The sequence below is a fragment of the Mustela lutreola genome, chromosome 7 (assembly GCF_030435805.1).
Source record: "Mustela lutreola isolate mMusLut2 chromosome 7, mMusLut2.pri, whole genome shotgun sequence".
In the NCBI taxonomy this organism is placed as follows: domain Eukaryota; kingdom Metazoa; phylum Chordata; class Mammalia; order Carnivora; family Mustelidae; genus Mustela; species Mustela lutreola.
Window position 1 is genome coordinate 16706350 of NC_081296.1, and position 26497 is coordinate 16732846.

General features: G+C 50.7%; 1 protein-coding gene across 1 annotated transcript; it reads left to right on the top strand.

The window, feature by feature from the left end:
• The first annotated feature begins 932 nt into the window (after positions 1-932).
• On the top strand, positions 933-24165 carry LOC131835450 (piggyBac transposable element-derived protein 5-like). The gene is made up of 2 exons (XM_059179742.1): positions 933-1251; positions 24047-24165. The coding sequence occupies exons 1-2, from the start codon at positions 933-935 to the stop codon at positions 24163-24165; spliced, it is 438 nt and encodes a 145-aa protein (XP_059035725.1).
• The last annotated feature ends 2332 nt before the right edge of the window (positions 24166-26497 follow it).

The following is a 26497-nucleotide window of genomic DNA, read 5'->3' on the forward strand; positions in this document are numbered from 1 at the left end:
ATGAACTGGCGAGGCGGGCTCCTCATTAGAGCAAGGCTCCCGGAAGCCAGATAGCCCTTGTGCTTGCAAGAGCTCAAGGCACAGCCGGCTGTGGAGCACGGAAGCAGCAGCAGCCACAGCAGCCACGGAAATCGTGACCCTCAGGCCCGGCGCCTACCTGGAATTTCCGCAGCGCCTGGTTCAGAACCACTGGGGCGGACAGCTCCCCGCCGCCGACGCCGCGGCGCTGACTACGGAAGGGGACCCAGAGCGGGGGCTTCACGCTCCGTGAGCCGGCTCCGGCGGCGGGAAGACCGGCTGCGTCCCCCCCAACCCCCGACACCCACTCGGTTCCTCCCTTCCCCCTGCGGGGCCGCGCGGTGCCTGCGGGTGGCCGTCCCGGGCCACACGTCCCGCAGGCGAGGACGCCACCGGCCGCCCTCCCCCTTGTCGCCCCCGCCGGCGCCGCCACTGCTGCTCTCCTCGCTCCTATCCGACGAGGGGTGTGGGGCGTGCCCCGCGCAAGCCCCGCCCCTGCCTGCTCCCCATTGGCCGGCGGGCCGGAGGTGCGAGTAGGCGGGGTCCGTCTCTGGCTGCTCGCGCCCGGGAAGGTTGGCCAGGGAGCGCGGGGTGCCTCGGGAGGGCGCGCGGGGACGCAGCGGGCGCCGAGGAGACGCAGCGGCGGCGGTAGCGGCGGCGCCTGGGCCCGGCCGCAGCCCCTGCCTCCCGCCCGCGCTCCCTGCGTCCCGCCGCGGCCTGCAGCCTGCGGCGCCCGAGCTCCGAGGGCGCTTCCTCGGGCGCTGGGCCCGAGGCGGCCAAGACTGCGAGCCGGCCGGGCGCGGGGCGGCGGGCGCCGTGCTGCGTGCGGGCTGCGCTGGTTGGGGGCGGCGGGCCGCGGCGCGTGCGGCTGGGAGGCGCTGTGGGGGGCGGGCGCGTGTGCGGCGGCCGGGGCCATGGCCGAGGTCGGCCGGAGCGCGCGGAGGAGGGCGCCGGCGCTGCTGGAGGGGGCCCGCGCGCGCTGCGAGAGCCCGCACATCTGGGACGACGTGTTCGGCGAGTCCAGCCCGGACATCGGCGGGGACCCCTTCTACAGCACGTCCGCCGCCTCGTGCTCCTCTTCGGCCGCCGCCTCGGACGACGAACAGGAGCGCCCCGGCACCCCGCCGCCTCCCGGCGCCCCCGAAGCGCAGGAGTCCGACGAGGACGAGGCCAACGCGGGTTGGAGTGCCACGCTGCGGGACCGCCCGCCCACGCGCTTCGAGGACACTGGCGGTAAGGCGCGGCCCGCGGGGACGGGGGCGGCCTGGGGAGGCGTGAGCGCGGGGCCGGGAGAACTCCAGACGCTCCGCGGGCTGGCTGCTCGAGGGCGGCTTTTCGCGTCAGCACACAGATGGGGCCCAGGCAGCGGGGATTTGAAGTGCAAGAATCAATCTGGTTGCGTGGTGGTGGTTGGTGGGGGCCGCTCCGACTTCTCCTCGGATGGAGAGGATGAGGCGGAGGCCCAGGCGGCACCCTGCCGCTGGCAAGGACGGGGCGGGGGGGGCTTCCCTCTCTGCTGGGAGTGTCCAACCCAGTCACACCTGTGGGGTTGCTTGTTAGGGGTGCGTTTGAGTTAGGTTCCTAAAGCCCGATGCAGCTTGTGTGTGTGTGTCTGCGTGTGTGTGTTGCGGGTGGGGGGTGCGTAAATCGTTTTGTGTGGATGGCCCCAGAGCAGCGTTACCCAGGTGCCAGGGTGGGGCAGTCAGCCTTTGGAGGGAGGCCCAGTGCGAGCCGGGACGTCTTCACTGGCTCGTGTTTTCTCCAGTGAATCTGACCAACTTTGTCCATGCCTTTCAGGATCACTTGCTCAGAGCAGAGAGGAGTGAGAGGACCAGTTAGCAGCGTTAAGCTGTCTGCTCTCGCTCCGGAAGGCACTTGTGTGTTCTGCTTACTGACACGGTCATGGTCAAGCCCCTGATATCTGGGGGTTGCAGGCCTGCTGGCAGTTGTGTCTGCTTGAAGTCCTCCTTTACTGCCTTCATTTTGGGAAGGTAATTCTGACACGTCTCTGCTTAGCCTGCAGAAGCTCTGTGGCCTCTGGCCTCTGGGAGAGGTGGAGACCAGCCAGCAGTCCCACCTGTCCCCTGATGCTTTCTGTTCCTTGCTCGACAGCCTACTGTGGCAGGCCCTTGTTTCTGCACACCATTTTCTTGTGTTGAAGAGTGTGCAACCAGTGTTGTGGAGGACCAGAGTGGCCCTACTGGACCCAATGCCGCTCTCCCTGTGGCTCTCTATGATTGTTGTTCAACTATAGGAGGGCAGGCCAAAGGGAACGCTGGCTGGTGCCTGGGCTTGGATCTGGACCTTGTGCCACAGCCTGCTGGTAGGCTGATTGGGTTGGCTGGACTCTCTCAGCAGGGAGTGGTCTGCAGACCTCCCATGGAAAGGCTGCAGTGTGGACACCCTGGGCTATAGCTGGGCTCGTAGGGTCCGAGTCAAGTGTGCTGTGTTTTGGAATGGGTGAATTTAACATATTCTCATTTAGGCTTCAGTTCAGCGTTTGGGAATTTTGAAAGTCACATCACCCTGCATAATCCTTTTAAACCCCATACATTTGCCAGGATGTCATAAGGGTTTCCAGCCCCAGATGGCTGTTTTCCATTCAATTAGCTCTTTAAGAATTGTACGTACCCAGAGCTCTGGTTTGGCAGACTTGATGCTGTGAGTGCTGTGATCCAGTTTTTGATCTTTGATCATGTCCTCTTGTTTCCCTCCCTCTCTGGGGAAAATAAGGGAATCGTGTTAGCTTAAGCCTGGTTATGACTAAGAGCCATGAGTGTTGGTCTGAGAAGGATGAGCGCACCTAAATACATTTTCAAGCAATATTATGTTTCTCATTAAGCTATACTTGGGAGAAATTCTGCATCAGAGCAATTTAATCTAGCCACTGCGGCACTTAAATGGTCATGAAGATCAGGATCATTTGTCATTTAGCATCAGGTTCAAATTCTGCTTCCTTTGGATGTGCACTGAGCTCAGACCTGGACCCAAGAATCACAGGCAGGCAGGTGCTTTAACCAAAGACATTTAGTGGTTATTGGATGGTATTTCCCAATTTTGTTTTCCAGTTTTTTGTGGAAGCTTGCTTTTAAAATCCAGCCCTAATGAAGAATTTCCTTTTCTTCTTGAAACAGTCTTTCCCTGTGGGAAATTCGGGGTGGTGGCAGAAGGGTGAGGTGGATGGCTTATTAAGCATGAGTTCAGATGGCCTGGAACAATGGGATATGATTTATGGGGCCTGGAAATAGATGCCAGGCAGAGAAAACCCTTGTGCCCTGTGGTGGGGGGAAAGAGATGGACGGGTTTGTTAAGAGTGAGAGCTGCACCCTGGCCAGTCTGAGAGCAGAGAGGCTCAGGCTCTGAGGTTTATTAAAGTGTCAAATATAACCCCACTTTCAAGGAAGGCAGCTTGGGCCTGTCTTCCATCTTTGTTCCCTGGTTCACTGACAGACGTCAGCGGGCCGGTGGGGTAGGAAAGGGTGGCAAACAGGACGGTGGCTTTTGGATTTGTGATCAACCCTCGAATAGGAAAATCCGTAGCAGAAATGGCTGTTGCTGCTAGAAGCAGATGAGGAAAGCAAAGGACTTAGGGAACAGGTTTCCTGCCTGCCTTCTGCTGCAAAAGCGTGTGTGTGTGTGTGTGTGTGTGTGTGTGTGTAGATAAGTGAATGTGTATGTGTGCATAGGTGTCTTACACATAAATATGTATTGCTTGTGCTGGCTTGGGCTGGTTGGGGATTTTGGTTTTGGTTTTAAATTAGAGATCACAGGTGCTGTCTGGGAGTCCTGCTGATGCCCTAGAGTCCCTGTACTGGAGAGAGGCATTGGCACTGGGCACCCCTGAGCTTGGATCTGCATCTGGAGTGCAGTAGGGAGGCACCTGGTGCCCAGCCGAGGGGAGGAGGGCGGGGAGGCAGAGGTGTTTCTGTGGTTCAGATTGAGACTAGTCCGCGAGCAGCTCTTCTAGTCTTCCAGTCTTCCCAGATTCTTCCTTCTGTTCTGTCCACGCATTTAGCTTCCTGGACCAGGCGCTCCAGAAGTGCAGTCAGCAGATAGGAGTGGAGGTACCCTCTCCCTCTTCCCCTTCCCTCTCCTCCCTGGGTTCTGGTTGTGCCTGGAGATATGGGCCCCCTTGAGGTGATTTAAATACAAAGACCATGCTTGCCCGGCTACCTCTTAAACCCTGTCTGAAGGGAGGGTCAGCCTGGAAGCTGGAGGTGTGTGCTGGGACCCCAGTGTCCAGAAACTTCTCCTGATCAGATTTACAGCTCTCCCTCTAAAATAACCCCCTCAAGCTGTCAGCCTCACCTGCCCACTGTGTAAATAACTGACAAAGCAGGTGGGCTCACTCCTTGGAAGCAGCATGAAATTCAGGACCTGCTGCTTTCCGGGATTCTGCCCTTTTCATTTCCCATTCTGAGCAGTCTTGTGACTCGTTCCCTCTGAGGGGGCAAAGGAACAGGCAGATTCCCAGATGCTCAGGGCCCCCTCTGTGTTTGACTTTGTCGGTGGTTCCTTTGCTGTGGCTGGCTGGATTCTGAGCTGTTTGCTTTTTCTCTTAGAGGCTGGACATCCTAAGAGTGTTTTCTCTGTGTACCATGTCAGCAACCCTCGGTAATCATTCAGCAGGGAGGTGTGACCTTGAGAAGCTGAAGACAACCGTAGGGCTTTGGAAATTAACAGGGTTAAATGTTTTATCTTAGGGTTTGTTGTTGGTTTACTCGGCTTAAAGTCTTTTTTGACTGAGAAGTAAGAGGAGAAACATCTTAAAGCTAGAGCTAAATGTATACTCTCGTAATGGGTTTGTGAGCTGAGGTACCTGGGCCCTCGTCATTGGTGTCCACGGTGAGCCCCTGCTCCCAGCTTTAGCTCTTTATGGCATTCGGTGGCTCCGGGAGGAGCTGGGTGTCTGGGCGAGCGACAGGGTACGCCTTATGCAGTGCTCCCTAATAGTCAGCCACGTGCCCCTACCACACAGAACTCAGAGAAGGGAGCTTCCTGGAGGGAGGTGGTGTTCAGGCTGTGGGCATGACGGTGACCACAACCAGTGGGCCCCAGTCATAGCGTTCCGTTTCATAACCACGCCAAACCTTTGCGAGTACTCTGAGAGAGCCGCGATCACCTCCAGTTCACAGAGAAACATGGTATCCTCTGAGGCGATGAGATTACCTGGGGAAGTGGTAGCCTTCTCTTGAGGGAGACTTGATTAATCAGGAAAGGTCGTGCCTTTTTTGTTTTTTTTTTTCTTTACAGCATCTGAAAACTTTTGCTGTCAGAAATAATTTTGTATTTTTACAGGGAATTGCTTGTAACTTTTTCTCAGGGCGTACGCAGTTCAGTGAGGTCTAATGCATGTAAGGATTTGGATTTGTGTAACCAATCTGCACAGTCGGATAAGAGACAGGAAATCTGGAATGTTATCTCTTTATTTAATCTGTCTCAGCCACTGTGATGAGTGTTGATAGAGCGCTTCTGCAGGCAGCAGGGCTCTGAATCCATGGGGAATTTGGGGGTTGTGTGGGGTCTGGTACTCAGTTTTATTTTATTTATTTTATTTTTTTAAAATATTTTATTTATTTTATTTGACAGATAGAGATCACAAGTAGGCAGAGAGGCAGGCAGAGAGAGGGACGAGGAAGCAGACTCCCTGCTGAGCAGAGAGCCTGATGTGGGGCTCAATCCCAGGACCCTGGGATCATGACCTGAGCCGAAGGCAGAGGCTTTAACCCACTGAACCACCCAGGAGCCCCTGGTACTCAGTTTTAGAGTTGAAAACTCACCTTTATTTTTAAGGAAGTGTGATTGTGTATTTTTTCTTATTAATAAGTAATATATGTACATTTTATGGAAAAATGATAAAATTTTAAGAAATCCCATAACCCCTCATGACCTTAGCTAATCATAGTTAATCATATTGAGTATATTCTTCATATATCTTAGGTGTCACCTTTTGGGTGACCTGCTCTTTAATTGTAATTAATATATTGTAGTCGTTTTCCATTTACATTTTTATATGTCGATTTTAATGAGTCTGCGGTGTCACACAGTTTCCTCTGGGTCGGTGTTGTTGCTGCCTCCCTCTTGTATTTGTTCTGCTGTGATAAATATTCTTGAAACCTAAGTCTGTGTGCACATCTGTAGCACAATCCTTAGCAGAAAATGACCGAAGCAGAATTGAATCAAGGACCCACTGTAAGGTTTTTGGTGTCTGTGGTGAAATAGGTCTCCAGAAACATATCTACAATGCTCCTGCCGGCTGTGCACTGAAATCCTTAGAAATTCATGCTCGGAGGACCTGCTCCAGTGTGTGATTCCTGCCCGCTGGGGCTCTTAGAGGACCGTTGCCTTTGGTAAAGATTGCTGAGGTGTAATATACACACACAGCACGTGAGTCCTAGCATGCAGCACGCTGTGTGTAACTACTACCCAGATGAGGATCAGGAACATTCTGAGCACACCAGAAGTTCCCTCCTGCTCCTTCCCAGTCAGTCACTCCCTGCCCCCTGCTTCTCTTCCATCACCAGCGATCAAGTTTGCCTGTTACTGCTCTGGTGGTTCGGTTCCTCAGGACATCTGTGGATTCCTTCTTGTTGTCGTGTATGTGGCATCTTAAATTTCGTTATCGTGTTTTGTTTTCCATCACCTAGGTACGGTAGTCAGTTATCCGTTCTCCTGTTAATGGTCTTTTACATGGCATCCAATTTGGGGCTTCTGAGGATAAGCTTGTGGTTTTGACGGACAGATACATTTCCCTTGTGGTTTTGACGGACAGATACATTCTTGTGGTTTTGACGGACAGATACATTTCCCTTGAGCATGTAAACCTAGGAAAAGGTTTGCCAGGTCCTAGATTAGATGCGGGTCTCCCCTCTGCACTGTCGACCTCGTGGACTGGGTGATGTTTTGCTGAGGCCTGTCTTGTACATGGCAGGATGTTGGCCACCTCCATTCGGCCTCTCCCCACCACATGCCCAGTGGCACCCTTTCCTCCAATTACATCAACCAAACGTTTCTCCAGGCATTGCCATATGTCCCCTGGGGAGCCAAATCACCTGCAGCTGAGAACAACTGCTTAATTTTTTAAAAATGTATTTAAAATTTATTTTTTGAAAAGATTTTATTTATTTATTTGAGAGGGAGGGGAGAGGCAGAGGGAGAGGGAGAAGCCAACTCCCTGTTGAGTAGGGAGCCCGGCGCAGGGCTGGATCCCATGACCTTAGGATCATGACCAGAGCCGAAGGCAGATGCTTCACAACTGAGCCCCCTGGTGCTCTGAGAACCCCTGCTTCAGTACATGCTGCCACACTGTGTTCCAGTTCATCCAGCTGCCAGCGATGTGCGGGACATGCCATGTGTTAATTCAGCAACATATTGAACCCTGCTGGGATAAAATGATGAGTGAGACCTGTCTCCTGGGGTCCAGCAGGAGAGACAAAGTAAAGACAAGGAGAAAGAGCCTCTGGGAAGCAGTGGGATCAATGTTCACAGGGATTTATATGGAATTCTGGGGAGGGTCACCTGGTCCAGCGGGTTTGGGGAGGAGGTGGCCCCTCTGATGGAGGTGGCCCCCTGAGCTGCTTCTGGAAGCAGAGATGATGATTACTCAGGTGAAGAGGAAGGAACAGGGCATCTCCAACACGGGCAAAGGCCAGGAGGAGAGAGAAGGTATGCCACTCTGCCCAGGGGCGGACCCACCCCTTTCCTACCCTGAGCATCCCGACCCGAGGCCTTATTTATGAAAATGTCCTGAAACGCGACATGATGGCATTGTTACCAAAGCACAAGTAACTGTAGCTGGGATCCAAGGTCCCATGTCCAGGTGCAGATACAGATGTTTCTGGCGTTTCCTGGCGCCCACGGGGAGGGGAATGTGGTTGGCTCGGTGAGATCTACGAACTTAGGATGGAATCTCTGGAGAAGCCCTGAGCTCTGCCCTCGAAAGAAGGAAGAGGGAAAGGGAAAAACTCAACTTCTGTTGGCAGAAAGAGGCCCGGTGTTGTCTCAGGGTGGGAGGGATGTCGTACTAAAAGGATAACAGGCTCCAAAAACACCCTGTAATGTGACGACGATGTTCCGCCCCGACTGGCACGTGGTGCAGAGAGCTCCTTTCCCCTTTTTGAGTTTCAGAAAAAACTTATTACAAAAGTAGGAACCCTGGGCCATAGTTAGCTGTGTGTTTAATAAGCCACTTTACTAAAAAGTTTAGAACTGCAAATCTTGACACTCTCACTGCGACAGACTCACTCCTTGGCCAGGATATTGGAAACTTCATCTGCTTCCATTTCCAGCTTTTAGGCTCGTGGACACCCCCACCCCATCCCCATGTCTTCTGTGGAAGAGGAGCGATCTTTTACAAATATAGGCTAATCTGATGATTCCCCGCTTAAACCTTCATGTAGCTTCCGGCTGAAACCAAAGGGAATTACAGAGTCCTTCGCAAGGCCTCCAATGCCGTCAGCTGCTCCGCAGCCTTCCTTTCCAGTGTCCCCTTAGTCCCCTGTTCTGCCGTCTGCACATAATCTATTCATTTCCGCCTTCATGCCTATGGGGCCCATACCTGGAATGTTCTTCATGGCAGGCTCTGCTTGTTAGTTTGGTCTTGATTCAGATGTCATTGCCTTACTCCATCCCTCTTTGCTGCCACATTTGCTAATATGTTTCTCTTGTGGGATGAGATGCTGGATGTCTTGGTCACAGTTAGGACACGGTGAGTTCTCTGTATTTGTTGAATAAAGGAACTAACAGAAGACCAGATGAACACACAGCTAGATTGTTAAAAATGAGGATGGAATCAGCACCAATGGAGAAATGTCTAAACGTTTTCTACATCCCCAATAGTGGAAGAGAGGTTGGACCACTCTTGAGGGAACGGATTCCCTACTAGGAAGGCAGCGAAGCAAGTCCGGGATGTATTTTACAGGTTTTCTGTCCTGCATAGAAAACTGAACTTGGCCTCAGAGGAACTCTACAACCTTGGGCTTCTGTGGCCTGCCCACTTCCTAAGAGCTAGAGACCCCCAGACAGGAGCCTATTAGAAATCTGAAGGGAAGCCAGCCTCTTGTACCCTTTTATCTGTTTAACAAGTGCTTGTGTGTTTTGTACTATGTGCAGATAGTGTTCTAAGAACTTCATTTTTTTTAAGATTTTATTTATATATTTGAGAGAGAGAGAGAGAGGGCAGGAAGTGAAGAGGGAGGGGGAGGGACATACAGACTCCTCGCTGAGCAAGGAGCCTGACACAGCCCTATCCCAGGACCCTGAGCTCGTGACCTGAGCTGAAGTCAGATGCTTATCCACTGAGCCACCCAGGTGCCTCTAAACACTTTGTAATGTGTGTGCTCCTCAAAACAATCTTGTGAGCTATTATTATCCTCATTTTTAGTATAAGGAAACTGAGTCACTGATTGGTCAAGTGATCTCGGGTGAAAGAGTTCCTTTGATTAGGGCTCGAGGAAACCCCATCCTTATGGCGTGAATGTGGAACACAGTATATCTGGTCAGATCTGCTAATTAATGGTATTTCCCTTGTGAGGGGCCCTTGAAGGCCAGTGTCATTCTCCAGATCTGTCTGACCTGCTGCCTCTCTTCCTGGTGGCGGCACCTCGTTACTCAGCACCCTTTGTAGTGAGATGGGGCCGCTGCCTGGATTCAGGGTGGTGGAAAATGAGCCCAAGGGTGGGCTCCACTCTCAGGCCTGGCCGCAGGGAGGCCCCTCGGAGCCACACGTCAGGGATGTTGGGGGCCAGCAGGCAAAAGGACCTCGTATCGAAATCACCATTTGGAGAAAAGCTGCTCCCGCATCAGCCACAGCTCTCAGGGATTAAAGGCTTGTCGGCCAGAAATGAACTTCTTCCCCAGTTGGTTCATGGTACGTTTGGTGGGGGGTGTTAGAGGAGCCGGGTTTGCAGACACAGACGCTGAAGAAAAGCGGATTCCTCGGGGGAAGTGGATTCAGAGCAGTAGGGCCCATGCGGCATTGCTGCGTGGTGACTCCTGAGGGGCTACGAGGGAAGACAACCCAGAGGATAAAAATCGATTCCCTGTCTCCTTGCTGCGACGTTCCCACGGTGATTTTGGGAGCGGCCAGGGAAGGGTGCCGGGAAGCCACGTGGTGCATCCGGCGCTCTGGAGATGGGTGCTGAACCGCACGTCGGTGGTTTGAGGCTGTAGATGGTTTGGAAGGGGCTAGGGGTCAGTTTATGGCTGGAGAGGACCTGGGGCAGGAGGCCTGGGCTGTGCGTGGGCTCCCCCTGTGACTTTGCACTAAGGGGCTCCTTCCCAGGGTTCTGAGGGTCAGGAAAGATGTGCGGGGAAGCCCAGAGCTGTTGGCTCATTCTGGGGAGCTTTATCTTTCTTCCTTTAAACTCCCTCTGTCCCATGTGGCCAAAATGCACATGATGGCTTTTGTGCTACTTAGGAGATTTTCAGACCTTTGCAGCAACCAGGAACCTTAAAGAGGGCAAACCCAGGGTACCTATACTTAGGAGATTTTCAGAACTTTGCAGCAACCAGGAACCTTAAAGAGGGCAAACCCAGGGGAAAGCAGGCGCTGTCTTTGAGGTTGGGAGTGGGAGGGCCCCAGAGCCCCCCACCCCACCCCAGGGTGCTTCCACACCCCATCCCGCTTCCCGGCAGCACCTCAGTTCATCATACTCTAATGTGAAGGACCTTTGGCTAGGACCTGGGTCAGGAGGGGAGAGAGGCCTCTGAGAGGCACCCAGTCCTTTTCTGAGATGGTGAAGAGGACACTGATAAGTCAATGAGATTCTGGTGTTTCAAAGCCACCCAAAAGTGTCTATGGTAAAGTGATTAAAAATTGAATTATTTTGGGGCTTCCTGGGTGCCTCAGTTGGTTAAGCATCTGCCTGCCTTCGGTTCAGGTCATGGTCTCAGGGTCCTGGGATCGAGCCCCAAATCGGGCTTCCTGCTCAGTGGGAGAGTCTGCTTGTCCCTCTGCTTATGTGCTCTGTCTCAACAAATCACAATTTTTTTTAATTTTAAAGATTTTTATTTTATTATTTTGGATGGAACTGGAATGGGAGGACACCTGTTTCCTTCTTTAGGAATCTGTTACAAAAAGAAGATCATGGATTGGGAGAGAGGATGATTTTGTAGGAAGAAAAAATGTAAATAAGTGTAATTGTCTAAAAGTGGTGACAGTCTTGCTTGTAGATGTTCCTCCTGCATTTTGGGAAGTTGGAGAATCCATAATACTTTCAATTAACATTTTCCTGAGAATCCCCAGCTGACTTTGGGGGTGGGGGGGCATTGTCCTTTGTGAAGATTTTGAGCTTCTGTGAGTGAGCAGACCTCCACTCCAGAGTGACATAAAAAGCAATCTGCACCTCCTTCCTGATTTGTCTGTAATGAAACTTGCTTTCCCCAGGTCCCAGCATTCGAGGCAGATAAATATGTTCCCTTTCGTTGGCTCTTACTCATACTTCAGCAAGATTTCCCATGTGTTTTCCTTGACTGGCTGGGAAACTGGACCACAATTTATGGCATCTTAGGGGACAGGTGCGTAGAATTCCAGTGGGATCCCGGAACAGAACCTAATTGGAGATTAGAGACCATTGCGGTGTGAAGCTTTTCTTTTAGATCGAAATAGGTGCATATTATGCAAATATTAGCAAGTGTAAGTTCACACTGTCTATTGAAAATTTATAGACTCATTATGGTCAAGAAGGCTGGAAGATAAGTAGATTTTGGGAAAGATGCAGGTAAATTCAGGGAGGTGGCAAATTACCCAAGGGAAAGTAGAATGGTGAAAGAGTATGGCCCAAACTTTTAAAAAACATTTTATTCATTTATTTGACACACAGAGAGCCAGAAAGCACAAGTGGGGGGAATGGCAGAGGGAGAAGGAGAAGCAGGCTCCCCACTGAGCAGGGAGGCAAATGTGTGGGACTCGATCCCAGGACCCTGGGATCATGACCTGAGTTGAAGGCAGACACTTAAGCGACTGAGCCACCCAGGCGCCCCCTGGCTCCAACTTCCAAAGATGGTGTATGAGATACCTTTGGTGGGAAGGAATGAAGATCAGCAACTGTCCTTGATTCTGCTTCTCAGGAAGGCATTGTGATGTGGTGCCTAGGACTTTGGAGACAGACACACGCTTGGTGCCCTCTGGCTCTGCCACTAAAGCAACACCTTCCAGAGGGCAGCTGCAGGCACCGGGTGGTGTCACACTGGGTCAGACCTGGGAGGCACTCAGCCATGAACCCCTTCCACAATCCTGCTGGGGTAAAAAAAATTACCTATATATATAAAAAAATGAACCAGAATAGTGGGAATGAATGAAAAATAAAAGTTTTCCTATGAAGTAGTGGTGGTTCTCTTGTAGTACTTTTTTTCTCTCTCTTTTTTTTCTTTCTTGGTTTGTTTTCTGGGGAAGGGGCCTGCCATGTGGGTTTTCAGTCAATGATGTTCCCTGACTTAAGTCCTCCCGCCCCCCTCAAGGGGGTGGGCTCTGAGGAAAATTTTTTTTTTTCAGGCTTTTGTTCTCTGGCAGTTTTTTGTTTATTCACTTTTTTTTCCCCTCACTTTGACCGCTTTTGATGGTTTTTGTAGTTTTAGAGGAAAACAAACCGCACCCTGATCTCCTTCTCAGAGAGAAGCCTCAGTCTGGCTGCAGAGCCCAAATAAGTTCCCCCTTGGCCACTGGCAGAGCAGGTTCCAAGTCGCTGTCCCTGGGGATGGAGGATCTTTTGCTTGTACCCAAAACCACGGCAGCAGCAGCAGCTTTGGGCACCTCCAGACCGCTAGAGAGGTTCCAAGCAGCAATCGCACACTGAGATTTTCCTGCTGGCCCGGGCTGGGAGTGCCTGGTTTTTCTGGGTCTAAGAGCACCCACCTTGCACGCACCAATTTCAGGGAAGGCAGAGGTTCATGCGCGGGTCTCAGGCTCTGAGAATGGGACACAGGTCCGAGAGCACCAGGCTGGGCCTTCGCGCACCTCTCTGGGGGAAGAGTTTGTTCCAGGCTCTGAAACAAGGGCGTGTATCAAAGGGCACAGGCTGGGCCTTTATACCTCTCTCAGGGGAGTATCTCAGGCTCTATAGCAGGACTGTGGCATTCTGCCGCCTGGTGTGGCTCCCATCCCCTCACAGGAAAGGGACCCATGCATTCTCGGGTGCGCTGGCAGCTTAGGGACCAAGAGCTTGTTTCTCTGCTGCACTCTCTCTGCCTCAGCGCCAGGGGAGGCTGTCCTGGGCCTGGGGACTTAAGCCCCTGTCCCTAGCCGCCCCGATTCCCACAATTTCCCCCTAGATCCTTTGCTCTTTGGGAGTGCTTTCAACCTGTCTCCGAGTTAATGCTGATCCCCAGACACAGGGCACTCTCGCTCATATTGGGGTATTACTTTCCAACTGGTCACCTCTGGTAGCTCCCTCCCCCTTTTGTTTATCTTCTGATATCAGTTCTCAGTTCCCACTCCGCTTTACCTGCCCACTGGCATCTTCTCCCCCTGTAGAGATCCAGACGTGTATAATTCTGATCTCAGGCTGATTTCATGGGTGATTGGAGTTCATGGGTGATTGGTAGGTAATCAGATCATTTGGGGGTACAAGTTGAAAAGACGCCTCCTCCTATTCTGTGCCATTTTGTCCCCCCTCTTAACTTTTTTTTTTTTTAATTTTATTTGACAGCACAAGTAGAGGGAGAGGATGAAAGAGAAGCAAGATCTGCACTGAGCAAGGAGCCAGATGCAGGGCTGGATCCCAGGACCCTGGACAGATGCTGCACTGAGGGAGCCACCCAGACACCCTTTTAGACCTAGGATGCAGGTAGGAGAAGCAAGCCAGTGGTTCCTTGGCCCAACACTAATGACCATGGCTCAGACAATTCCATCTTCCACTGTAGGCTTCCAGATACTCTGCGAAGGAGACTTTCCCCTTCCTGTCCCTGAATGCTCTGCCAGTTCAAGGCAGATCCATGTTTCTGAGGGTTCCTCTTTGGTCATTCTGTCAGGGACAGCCAAGAGGGCTCCAAGCCTTGTGTGGACCCCAGGCCTGGGGATCCCAGCCCTGAACTCTTTCCTCTGCCCTTGATGACCCCAGAATAGATCAATTCAGCAACTGTCAATCCACGCCAGGCCAGGGAACAAACACAGCAGTACACAAGATCAACTTGCTTTGGCCCCAGGAGCCTGGATTCCCCAAGGAGGGCTTCACCTGGTCTCTGAAGGGGATTCCGGGGGTTCCAAGATGGCCATGTGTGGAGCCCACCAGGTAGAGAGACCCCTGGAGAGTGTCCACTGGCACTGAGCAAACGGAAGATCCCCTCAGGCCTTCCCTCGCGGCTCCACTGTGCCCTGGGGAGAGAAAAGTGCCGGCCACACCGCACCGGGGCCCCAGCTCGGCCACCCAGGAGCGGCAGCGGCCCTAGCCTGGAGCTCAAGCAGTGGCAGGGAGGCCTGGACTGGGCGGGGGACTGGGGTCCTGGCATCAGCAGAAGAGCAGCGGGAGCCGGCAGGGGGCGCAGCCAGCCCCCTCACCTGACAGGACAGAACAGGAGGCTGGGCGAGGGTGTTTGGGCCTGCAGAGGCATGCACTGATGTTTGCCGCCCCCCACCCGCCACAGCGCGCCCGCACCTGCCTGCCCCACCCACTGCCTTCTGCAGGCCCAGGGAACTCACTGCGCAAGTAGTGCCTCCCGGGGAGGCAGGGGTTCTGGGCTGGCCAGGCAGGGCGCGGGGGGATTGCATCAGAGCCCCGCTGACTCAGGTACTGAGGGGCTGGGGATGGGTAGGGGTGCTAGGGAGAGAGGGAGGCTGGGGCCCTCCTGCTCGCTGCCACCTGCTGCTTCGTCCGCGGGAGCAGGAGGGGGGCCTGGCGGACAGGTTCCTGGTGGCCTGGTGCTCCTACACCCCACAGCCCTTGCCCCACAGCCCTCGCTCCACTTCTCGGTATCCAGGGAACCCGTGGGGCCCTACTGACATCAAGCGGCCCAGCACCACTGGGCTCGTCTGACCCCTGGAGAGACGCCTGTGCTGACAGGCTTCTTTTCCAGAACTTGATGGAAAATTTTGTCCCTCAGAATTGCCAGGCTCCCCAGCCCGAGAGGAGCTGGCTCTGCCCACGCAGCCTGGACCCCACTGGGCCCCCTCCACCTCAAGTGCCTTTTACCCAGGAGCCCCAGGATACCATTCCTTTCTGGCCCATGGACCCCTTCCCCCCACCCCCATCCCCACACCTCTACTTTGGGGCTGCGACCACCCTGGGATCACTTCCATCTCCGGCCCCCTACCCCACAGGTCCTTGTCCACCTCCAGGCCTGACCCCTGGCCCCTCTCACCTCTGGAGTCACTGAAACCCTTCCACTAGGGGGCCACTGGCATCTGCGATCCAAGACTCCCGGGACTCCCCTCCACCTTGGAGCTCCCTACCCTGTTTCCTCTAGGAACTTCTGTGCCTAGAGCGCAGAAACCCCACATTCTCAAGCCAGCTGTCTTCGGCCCAGGGACTCAGATATCCTCAGGGACCCTCCTTTCCGGGGCACATACTCCTCTCTGTGCAGGAGAGACCAGAGAGAGCAGGCTTGGGGATCCTTCACTCCAGCTGGATGGAGGGGCAGAAGCTGGGGTGTGTGTGAGGGGGTGCTCACAGGTGGCCTCCCTGGGTAAGGAGCTTCCAGGAGGAAACTTCAGGGTGAGGCCATGATGTGGAAGCCTCAGGAAGCACTGGCTGCATAGACTCCAGGCTCCTGGCTTGGGCAGTGGGCATTTAGTGGCTAGAGCCCTACAGCGCCAACCCCGTCCAAACCCACCCCACCCTGGCCGGCGTTTTTGTCTTGAATTTGCACAGCAACCTTTTCTCCAGTATGAAATTGAAAGCTTTGCTTTGGAAAGTTTTGTGTCCATGAGGCTCCTGGGCATCCACTTACTTTATTTCCGGAGGCTAGTTGATGAGGGTGGAGTCTTTGGGACCTTAACAGCAGGTCTCCTGATTCTTCCGGACTTCCTTTTTTTTCTTTAATTTTTTTTAGATTTATTTATTTGAGAGAGAGAGAGAGATAAAGAGTACACCACAGAACACATGCAGGCACAGGTGAATGGGCCAGGTGAATGGACCTGTGCCAAAACAAAGAGTCAGATGCTCAACCAGCTGCAACCACCACCCCGCACCCCCCTTTTACATATGGGTTACATCTACACACTGTTAGGTGCTTTGCCTGGACCCGGCTAGTCTTACAGCAGTCTTAGGACACCGTCTGTCACCCAGTGTCTCTGGTCAGTACCAACCCATGCCTCAAGTGTGGGAATGACTTCTTCCTGACTCCTTTTTTTTTTTTTAAGATTTTTTATTTTATTTTATTTATTTGACAGAGAGAGATCACAAGTAGGCAGAGAGACAGGCAGAGAGGCAGGCAGAGAGAGAGAGAGAGGAGGAAGCAGGCTCCCCGCTGAGCAGAGAGCCCGATGCGGGACTCGATCCCAGGACCCTGAGATCATGACCTGAGCTGAAGGCAGTGGCTTAACCCACTGAGCCACCCAGGCGCCCTTCCTGACTCCTTCTTAACTCCCTGTCCAGCCTGCGTTGCCCACCCCCCTCCAGGCTGTCCTAGTTATATATATTGGATCCCTGTAGATTGTGGGCACCATCAGATCCTCACCTATCATGGCCAGCGCAACAAATCAACCAGGAACATGAGAGTAAGAGGATGAAGAAAAGAACTCAAGAAGCAAAGAGATGGGGGGGGGGCAGGAGGAGCACTGAGGAGGATGTCCAACAGTGCTAAGTTTATTCAAAGCATTAAGGCCATATATATAGTGACATTACATCTGTGTCTAGTTAAGCAACCACGGTTCCTCATGACGCCAAATGGCTGATGCCAGTACAAATACAGCAAACCTGAAAGTAATTTATGGGCTGTACTAAGGCAGCAAGGACCAGCAACGAACTTTTTAGCCCAACCGAATTGTTCTCATTTGTTTAGCAAGCATGTGGGAAGTCACGTAGGCGAGCGCACAACACATAGCACAGACCCTTTCCCAGTGCTACTCAACTTTTCCCTTCCTAAACCTTTTGTTAGGTTATTTGGACTTTAAAGGAGGCACAAGTCAGAGTCTGGTTTGGTTCTTGTCTCAAGCCTTATTGCGGCCTCCCACACTCACCGAAATGAGAACATGGCTCAGGGTTATGGAGTGAATATACTCTTTAGGAAATATTAAAGGATGTAGCATAACTGGTCCGGGGTCACCCAGCCTATGAGAAGCATGGGTGAGATTCAGACTGCACTGGGTCCCACAGCCATTTTCAGCTCACCTTAGTGTCCAACCTGGTCCCAGAAGGTTACTGCTCAGGACTTTGCTTTGTGCTGAGCTGGGCTTGCTTCCTGCCTGTGAAGCCATTTTCACAGTGTGTCCCCAGCCCACCCTCTCACATTGAGCATCAGTGCTGCCTTGGGTGGCCTCTGTTGATCGTGCCGTTCCTCTCCATCCCTCTGTCACCCCTCCGGCCCACTGTCCTACTGCCCTCTGTCCAGTGGGCCAAGTTCTGAGTTTCTTGCCTGCACTTCCTCTTAACTGTGCTCTGTTGAAATCCTCTCTAACGGGGAGGACCTGCTTATCAGAGCAGCTTGATTTGGAATCCGTCTCCCCTGGGGGTCAGAGCTTCTAACCATCATGTCCCCAGCCTCAGCACTGGGGATGCCTGCCCAGCCTATTCTGGGTGCTCATGGAGCTCTGGGATCTTGGAGAAGATTTGCCATGAAAATAAGCATTTATACATAATACGGAAGAGAAGATTTGAGGAAAATGAGTGGGTGTCATCTGGTAATGTTTGTGTTAGGATGGTTCTGAAATTTCTGGGCCCTGAGTTACCAAGAATCCTAGGTTGTCCAGCTGGAAGGACCTCAGGTAGATCAGCTGGGCTCCTCACCTCATTTGACAGATGGGAAGTTGAGGCCCAGAGCTTAGTGCCACAGAGCAGGAGTGAGGGGAGATGTTAGTGACAGGAAGAAACCATAGGGTAAGCACAAAGTGGCTGAGCCTGGGCTTTGTTTATGCAAATGAGTTGCTAAAACAGTGGGCCCGAGGCTGCTGACCCTATCTAGTGCCCAGCAAGAAGTAACACCAGCCCACACCTTCTGAGTTTTAACTCATGCCAGGAATGATTCTCAATGTTTTATTTGTGGGCACCTGGGTGGCTCAGTTGTTCAGCTGAGGTTATGCTCCCAGGGTGCTGGTATCTAATCCTCACCAGGCTTCCTGCTCAGTGGGAATCCTGCTTCTCCCTTTCACACTCCTCCTGTGTGTGTTCCCTCTCACCCTGTCTCTCTTTCTCTGTCAAATAAATAATAAAATCTTAAAACAACAACAACACCAACACCAACACCAAAATGCTTTATTTGCCTTAGGAGATAGGGTCTGTTATGGCTACCATTTTAATGCATGGATATATGGGCACAGGGGAGCTAAAGGAGTCCAAGGTCTCACAGCTTGCAAGTGGAGGAGCCAAGATTTGAACACTGGGAAGCCTGCCTCCAGAACCTGCATTATTTTTTCCCCTTGTGTATGTAATTTTTAAAAACCTTTCCCTGAATTCTAACAGAGATGTGTAAACATTGGTAAGAATGTAGTTTATTGATCATCACAAAGCTTAGGTGCTGAAGCATTGCAGCAAGCTGGGGTGGGCTTTGATGTCAGACCTGGTTGGAATCCAGTTTCTGGTGCTACATGACCTTAGGTGACTTACTCAGACTCAGTTTCTGCACTGAGTTTGGCAGCCTTGTGATGAGTAGAGCGTGTGACAGTGCCTAGCGGGTTTGGTGCATGGCGAGTGTTTAATAAATGGTTTTCTCTTCTCAATAATGAAGATTCTAAGTTGTGTTGGTTTTGTTAAGCGGTCCGAATACCTTCCTCATCGGTCAGTTGCCTGTCAGTCGCCTTGTAGGTACTTGTGCTGAGTCACTATATATAGCTGAAACATTTGGGGGTAGTGGGGGGACACCCCCCCTGCCCCCACTGCCCCTGCATTGAAAGTCTGTAATTTAAAATGTTCCACCTGTGCCTATTTTTTTTTTTTTAACATAACCACTTTGGGACAGTGAAAGTTATATGTCTTCTCCTTAGGGTTGTGACGGAGCCTTTGGGGACCTGCAACAGCTTACTTCCAGTTTCTGTCTGGCATGCTGATGGGCCAGAACTTATTTTAACAACATTCCATCACATTTCAGGCACCTGGAAGGAGGAATATGTTGAACTTCTTGGAAATTATTTTTTGGAACTGTTTTTATCCTGAGGAATAATCCATTTAAAAATTGAATGACCTTTATGGTTGACTTTTCCACTCTACATAATACAAACAAAACTCGTTGTTTTCAGCTGCTTCTGCAGCAGTGGGAAGAGCAAGCCTGTGGGAGTCCTCCCCAGGTTGGCCCCAGCACAGAGCTGCATCATTCTACACACCCCTCATGCCTTGTCTCCTTGTCTGTGAGGTGGTAATGATGGTGCAGGGAGCTCCAGGGGTTGTCGTGAAGGTTACAGAGATGAGGGGTGTAAACTTTGAACAGTGTGCCCCACATAAAGTGCAGATCTGGTGAGCAGAGGCAGCTTCTCACATTAATTGTTGATGCCAAGGCACTGGAGTTCCACAACAGCCTATGCCTTTCTTTCCTGGGTCCTTTTTGTCTCAGCCACCACCTTAGAGAAAGTGACTCAGCAAGGCTGGTGCTTGTGGAGCCCTCTACAAAGCCAGCTAATTCACACGGGCAATGCCCTTGAGATAAGGGGGTTTTCCTGGGTGGTAGGACCCCATTTCAGAGGCTTAACTAGCCGGTTTCTCCTAACTGGTCCTGTCCTCCAGGGTCAAGATGAAGGCCTGCCAGGAGACTGGTGGTCTCACCAGAGTTTTCCACTGGAAGCATGAAGGACCCCATGGGGCCTCGTGCAGAATGACATGGGTGTTGGAGGGAGAACAGGGGGGACATCGCCTGTACCATCATGGGCAGGTCACTATATCTGGCTCAAGCTGGCTTTCTTCCCGTCTGGGAAATGGCAGAAGACCATGCTTTTTCACAGGAGGTATGAGGGTTTAGGGAGGTATTTGATGACTGTGTTGGGGCCGCATGAGTAGCAGAGTTGACAGAGGGGTCTTGGAGTCACAGACGGGTTCAGGCCCCTGCTGCTGCCACATAAAAGTAGATCACTTGGGTAAGCCATGGACCTCAGTGTCCTCCTCTGTGCACTGGGGATAATACCTAGCATGTAGGTCTGTGAGGGGTACAAAATAGAAGGCCATATTAGGAGCTTAGAGCAAAGCCTGGTACTCACTAGATTGTAGTTTTATGGTGATACTCTGGCATCACTGGTGTTGCAGACCTGGTCCTACCCTCTGGAAGCTTTGACTGTGTGACAGATGGCTTATGAGGCCGTGGCTGACAGAAAGAAGCGGTGTCTGTCTTTTCTTAAGATTAAGGGTACAGAGGGGTGCCTGGTGGCTCAGTCGTTGAAGCATCCAACTCTTGGTTTCAGCTAAGGTCATGATCTCAGGGTGGTGGGATTGAGCCCTGAGGTGTGCTCTGCTCTCAGTGTAGAATCTGCTGGAGGTTCTATCTCCCTGTATTTGTGTGTGTGTGCTCTCTCTGTATCTCTGTCTCTATCTCTCCCTAAAATAAATGAATCTGTAAAAATAAATAAATACATACATGCATAAGTTAATTAATTATGGGTACAGAAAACAGTGATGGAACTGGGCTGATGGGACGCTTGGCAGCAAAGACAGGTGCACCCTGCTTGAAGGCTCAGGGGTAGCTGCGGTGTCGCCAGTGGTGATGGGGGTGTGAGGAAGTTGCCTCGTGCAGCATCCAGAGAGGAACTTAGATGGGGAGGGTTCCAGGGAGTAAATGCCCATGGGTAGGAAGCATCTTCAGGCAGATGAATGTCCGAGGGTGTCCTCATAGATGGGGAGGCACCCTTTCACCCTGAAGCTGCCCACGAGTGGAGGTGTGCCTGCTGGGGACATAACTAAATCATTGGGGTTTAGCCTCCTAAGCTGTTAATTTATGAAGATGTAGCCAAGACCTTGTCTCACTGCTTTTTATTTTTTTTAAAGATTTTATTTATTTATTTGTAAGAGAGAGAGAGAATGAGAGCGAGCGCAGGCAGACAAAGTGGAAGGCAGAGTCAGAGGCAGAAGCAGGCTCCCTGCGGAGCAAGGAGCCAGATGTGGGACTCGATCCCAGGATGCTGGGATCATGACCTGAGCCGAAGGCAGCTGCTTAACCAACTGAGCCACCCAGGCGTCCCAATGTCTCACTGCTTTTTAAAGAGAAGTAAATTAAACTGTTGTTTGGGATGGTGTTGTCTTCCAAAGGCTCATTCAGAGTCAGTGGCAGAGCTGCTGTGGGCTTTCCAACTTGTCTTGAAAGCCTGGTCCAGGCAGGGTGAGGGATCTTCCCATCTCTTGGGGTCTCTTGCCCTCTCTGCTTATGGAAGAATGTGGTTTTGTGACTGGTAAATAAACAGGCATCTTGTGCAGATCCTTCAGCTCTTCGTGTGGCTGCAGTAGAGGAAATTCCCATTCACTGGGCACAGACTGTGGCTGGACGGGCGGTGTGGCGGGGCTCTCACCGAGCATTCTCCTTTCACGTAATCCCCAACCAGACATGAGTTTTGTGGTGTTGCCACTTTCCTGCTGGCCAGGAGGGAAGTTGGGGCCCAGGAAAGTTACACTTTCTCGCTGTGGTAAGTGGCAGAGCCATGTCAGCCGGTCCAGGCCCTGGCTTTCAGGTCTGTTTGCTGTGAGCATTTCCTCTTGTGTTTCCAGCTTTTGGCCTGTTTGACCTACCAAACTATTGATGGTGTATTGATAATTATAATACTTTCGACATTGTGAGAGATTAGCTCTTCACTTTGTGCTAGAAATGTTTCTTGCTGTATTTTTCTTTTAATTAAAAAAAAAAAAGTCAAAGTCCCACGTTTCTGCCCATTTGAATCTCCCTGAGTCTCCCTGTTGTGAAGTGGTTGGGTTTGGGGATTTCTAGGGCAGGGGCCCTGACATAGTCGGTGGTGGCTTTGCCTGGAGGAGCCCATGGCTCAGGACTTAGAGTGGGGACTGGAGCAGTGTGAACTGTGGCCTGAAAATGTGTTCGTGTGTGCTGAGGTGGTGCCCAGATTCTTTTGGAGGATGAACTGAGGTTTTGATCAGTAGGTTAGAGAAACACCTGATGGAATAACACTGATAATTTTGTTTTTGTATTCAATCCTAATTTTTTGTTTTTCTTTTCATGTAGTGCAGTGTGCTCTATGTTCTAAGAAAAAATTGGCAATCAATTCATACAGTATCATGATTTAATAATCCTTCCTCACTCACCGGGTCATATTTCAGGTTTTTATATGTAGTTTTTATATCTGTAGTTCTGTTTCTGAATTCTGCATTTTGATTCATTTCTTCATTTTTAAATTTCTTATTTTAAAGATTTTATTTATTTGAGAGAGAGAGAGAAAGCTAGGAGCAGGGGCAGAGGGGGAAGGAAATGGAGACTCCTCACTGAGCAGGGAGCCTGATGTGGGTCTCAGATCCCAGGTCTCTGAGATCAGGACCTGACCCAAAGGCAGATGCTTAACAGACTGAGCTACCCAGGTGCCCCCACATTCCTTCATATTTTCATTTTTACTCCAGTGCTGCACTGTTTGGCTGGTTGCTTCAGTTTCTGGGAGGGAGGGAGATGACCCCCTTCCCTGTTCTTCTAACAAGTTTGCTTTTGCTGCGTTGACTGGAGAAGGGCCAGGCTTCCTGAAGATGAGTAGGATGATTCAGTGACACCCAAAAGGCAGTGGCTATCATTGTTCCCACTGTGCTTCAACAACTTCACCCACTGACTCTTTGATGATGGCAGCCACCAGCAAATCTTCTGCAGAGGACTGCTGCCTTGGGATGCTTTTCTTGTGGTGCTGGACTTCATTCCCCCTGGCAGCCAGTACAGCTAGGATTAGAACCTAGGAAAAGTCCCATTAGAACCCAAGAAAGTGGGGTGCCTGGGTGGCTTAATTGATTGTCTGCCTTTGGCTCAGTTCATGGTCTTAGGGTCCTGAGATCAAACCCTGCACTAGTGTCCGTGCTGGCTGTGGAGCCTACTTAAAATCAAACAAACAGAAATCAGCCCAAGAAAGTACCATCCTTTGTGTTGTTCTATACTGTGGTTCAGATTTTATTTTTCTTTTCTTTTTTTCTTTCTTCTTTCTTTTTAAAGATTATTTATTTGTCAGTGAGAGAGCACAAGCAGGGGGAGCAACAGGCAGAGGGAGATGCAGGCTCCTGGTTGGGTAAGGAGTCTGATGCCAGACTTGATCCCAGGACCCTGTGATCATGACCTGAGTCATGTTAGGCTGCTGCCTAACAGACTGAGCCAACTAGGCATCCCCCAGGATCAGACTTCAATAACCCTACCAGATTTCTTTAGCTTTGACATTTTAAAGGACAATGAAAGCTAGCTAAACCTACACCAGGATTCTGCATCTGCTGGGGCTGTGCTGTCCGGGCCTATGTGCCTCCTGTTCTTCTAACCCCATCAATTCTACCCATGTTTTCACCAGAGAACTGTAGGCAGGTGTGTGTGTGTCACTGAAAGCTTTGACTCATCATTCATATCTTTATTGTAAGCTTATAATCTTTATTTTTTTCTTTTTTTGGGTAAGATTTTATTGATTTGTTTGTTTATGAGAATGAATGGGGAGCAGAGGCAGAGGGAGAAGCAGACTCCCTGCTGAGCAGTAAGTCTGACATAGGGCAAGATCCCAGGATTATGACCTGAGCCCAGTGCAGATGCTTAACTGACTGAGCCACCCAGGCACCTCTTTATTTTTCCTTTATTGATTATCTGCCTTTCTGAGGCAGTGTTCTACCTGGGTTTTCATAACTCCACACTAAGGTATTCTTCCACCAGTGTGGCCTGTTTTGAGGTAATTCCTATACATTCTGGCTATGCTGCTAAATGATGCTATGATCTTGGACTCTTTTTTTTTTTTTAACCTCTCTGAGCCTTGGTTTCCTCTGTGCTAATGTGGATAATATACCCTCTCTTGCAGATGTGTGGAGGGCCATGGCTGACTTGGATGCAGTAGGGGTCATCTCACGGCACATGGAATACACAATTTATCTTGCTTCCTGTCTTGATAACGACATCTTGGTTTTCAAGCTGCCTTAGAACAAGTAGAACTTGACTTACATGTAAGTTGTGAATTCACGTACTTTTGACAGAGGTGTTAGTTTAGTTTAGTTTAGTTATTTTAGTTTAGTTTAAAGCAGGCTCCACACCCAGTACAGAGCCCAGTGTGGAACTCAAACTCACCACCGTGAGATCAAGACCTGAGCTGAGATCAAGAGTTGGCCGTTCAATCAGCCCAGTCACCCAGGCATCCCTTCTGTTTATCATTTTTCAAAAAATGTGACAAGTAACACTTTCTCTGCCTGGACCTGTCCTCACACCTGCTATGCTGGCCTGGGGGTCAGACGTGTAACTGGTGTGGTGCTGGTGATGATGAGCAAGACAATTGTTAAGTCTTTTTACCCTAATTGCTGTTGTCCTATTATTTCCCTTTTTTTTTTTAAGATTTTATTTTATATCATGGTGATATATGCTAAAACTGATGCTTCTGGTCCTGCATTAAAACTTGAATATGTAGGGCATTTTTCAAGGATTCATCCCTGGAGATACAGTATTTGTTTTTCTCTGTCTGACTTATTTTGCTTAGCACAATACCCTCTAGGTACATCCATACTGTTGTAAATATCAGGATCTCATCCTTTCTGATGGCTGAGTAATATACCATTGTGTGTATGTACCACTTCGTCTTCTGTTGCTGGACACGTGGGCTGCTTCCATATCTCGGCTATGGAAAAAAAAAATGCTGCAGTAGGCTTAGGGGTGCCTCTGTGCTTTCAGAATGTTGAGTCTGATGTGTCAACTGCCACAACAGTCGTGGCAACTCAGGAAGGGAGCCGGGTCCAGGAGGTAAGAGGAGGAGTGCAGCTTTAGGCAATCTGAGTTGATGTGTCTGTGGGACCCGCAGGTGTAGGTTCTGGTTGGACAGTCAAAATGTAGGGATGGGTGCTTGGGGGAAAAGAGATGCAATCATGCTGTTGCCAAGGGATATATTCCTTGTAGAGAGAGTGACAGTTAAGGATTTAGGGTAATTCCTTCTTTTCTTGGGCAGATAAAGGGGAAGAATAAAGGAGTAGTGGATGGAAGGGGAGGGACGTGGCTTTGATGCCAGGAAGGCATTTTTGCACAGATGTCTAGAGAAGAGAGATTTCAAGGAATGAAATGTCAGCAATATTCGATGATGTGAAAAGTTGCAAAGCAGCTTGATTAGGGGGTGGGGGGTAGATCGAGGAGGTTGTCACTGAGTACTGAAAGAAAATGGGAGGTGAGTAGTGGAGTCCTAAGCCAGACAGAGAGATAGAGTGACTGGGCGTGAGACCATGGAGGTCACACACAAGAATAGCCTTTTAGAAAGTTTGATGGTAAAGACACAGACGATCATAACTCCAGACATAGCTTGGACAGGGTGGGTTTTACAGGCTGTGTTTACCTATTTGCAGGTTGATTGAAGGGAGATGACAGATGGTGCATGGTGCTGGGTGTTGTGGGTTGAGATGGGATTAGGTATACAGAAAAGCACACAGAGAGGAGTGTATGGATGCCCTGACTGCTTCTGTAGAACGTGAGGCCAACATTAGGCATGGAGGGAATGGTATGTGGCTCAAGGAGATGTGCAGTCTCAGATACAGACCACATGGCTCAGAGTCTTACAGGGCTCTCCTTGCCTCTGCATGGCCCTTCTCACAGGGTTTAAGTTTTGAACAGTCCTTTTGTTGCTCTGGGTTTGGGGTGTGACTGGAGAGACAGAGCAGAGAGCAAGGGCTGAGGAAATACCAAGAGGGCAGGAACTCACAGAGGGGAGTCTCTCCCTCTCTGCCTTCCCTGGTATGGGCTCTCTCCTGATCTGGATGGACGGATGACCTGCCATTACTTCTTTTAAAAATGCATTTGGCTTTACCCTGCCAGAAAGCAACACATTTTTATTGAAGAATAGTGGGAAACCCCAGAGAAACTGAAGGAAGAAAATAAGCACTCAGCTGAAGACAACCATTCAAAAGTTCTGGCACCTTTTCCTCCCAACTCTCACTGAAGTTGAACAGATAAATGTATATATATGAAGTGATTTCTGGGAAAGACCAAAAAAAAAAAAAAAAAAAAGATACCAACAACAAGAAAACAAAAAAGAGAACAAAGCAGAAGAAAACGGTGTTCATTTTCTTCCTGGGGCTGCCCTTCCTCCGTACTGCTACTTGGTTTTACTACCTGCTTTTCTCCTTGGGCTTTCTTGACAAAACATGGTTCCACTACTTTTACATTCTTCAAAGTTTTTAACAGAGTCGTTTGCTTTCAACATGGAGTTTGAGCAAAATGGACTATTGTTTTAAAATATTCTATCATGTGTGCTGTAATATCTCATCCTGGACATGATACAAAT

Excerpts from the sequence above, each read along its gene's own strand:
- LOC131835450 (XM_059179742.1), top strand. The coding sequence starts at position 933 with ATGGCCGAGGTCGGCCGGAGCGCGCGGAGGAGGGCGCCGGCGCTGCTG. Across the intron at positions 1,252-24,046 it reads GCGCTTCGAGGACACTGGCG|ATGTGTGGAGGGCCATGGCT; the intron begins GTAAGGCGCGGC and ends CCTCTCTTGCAG.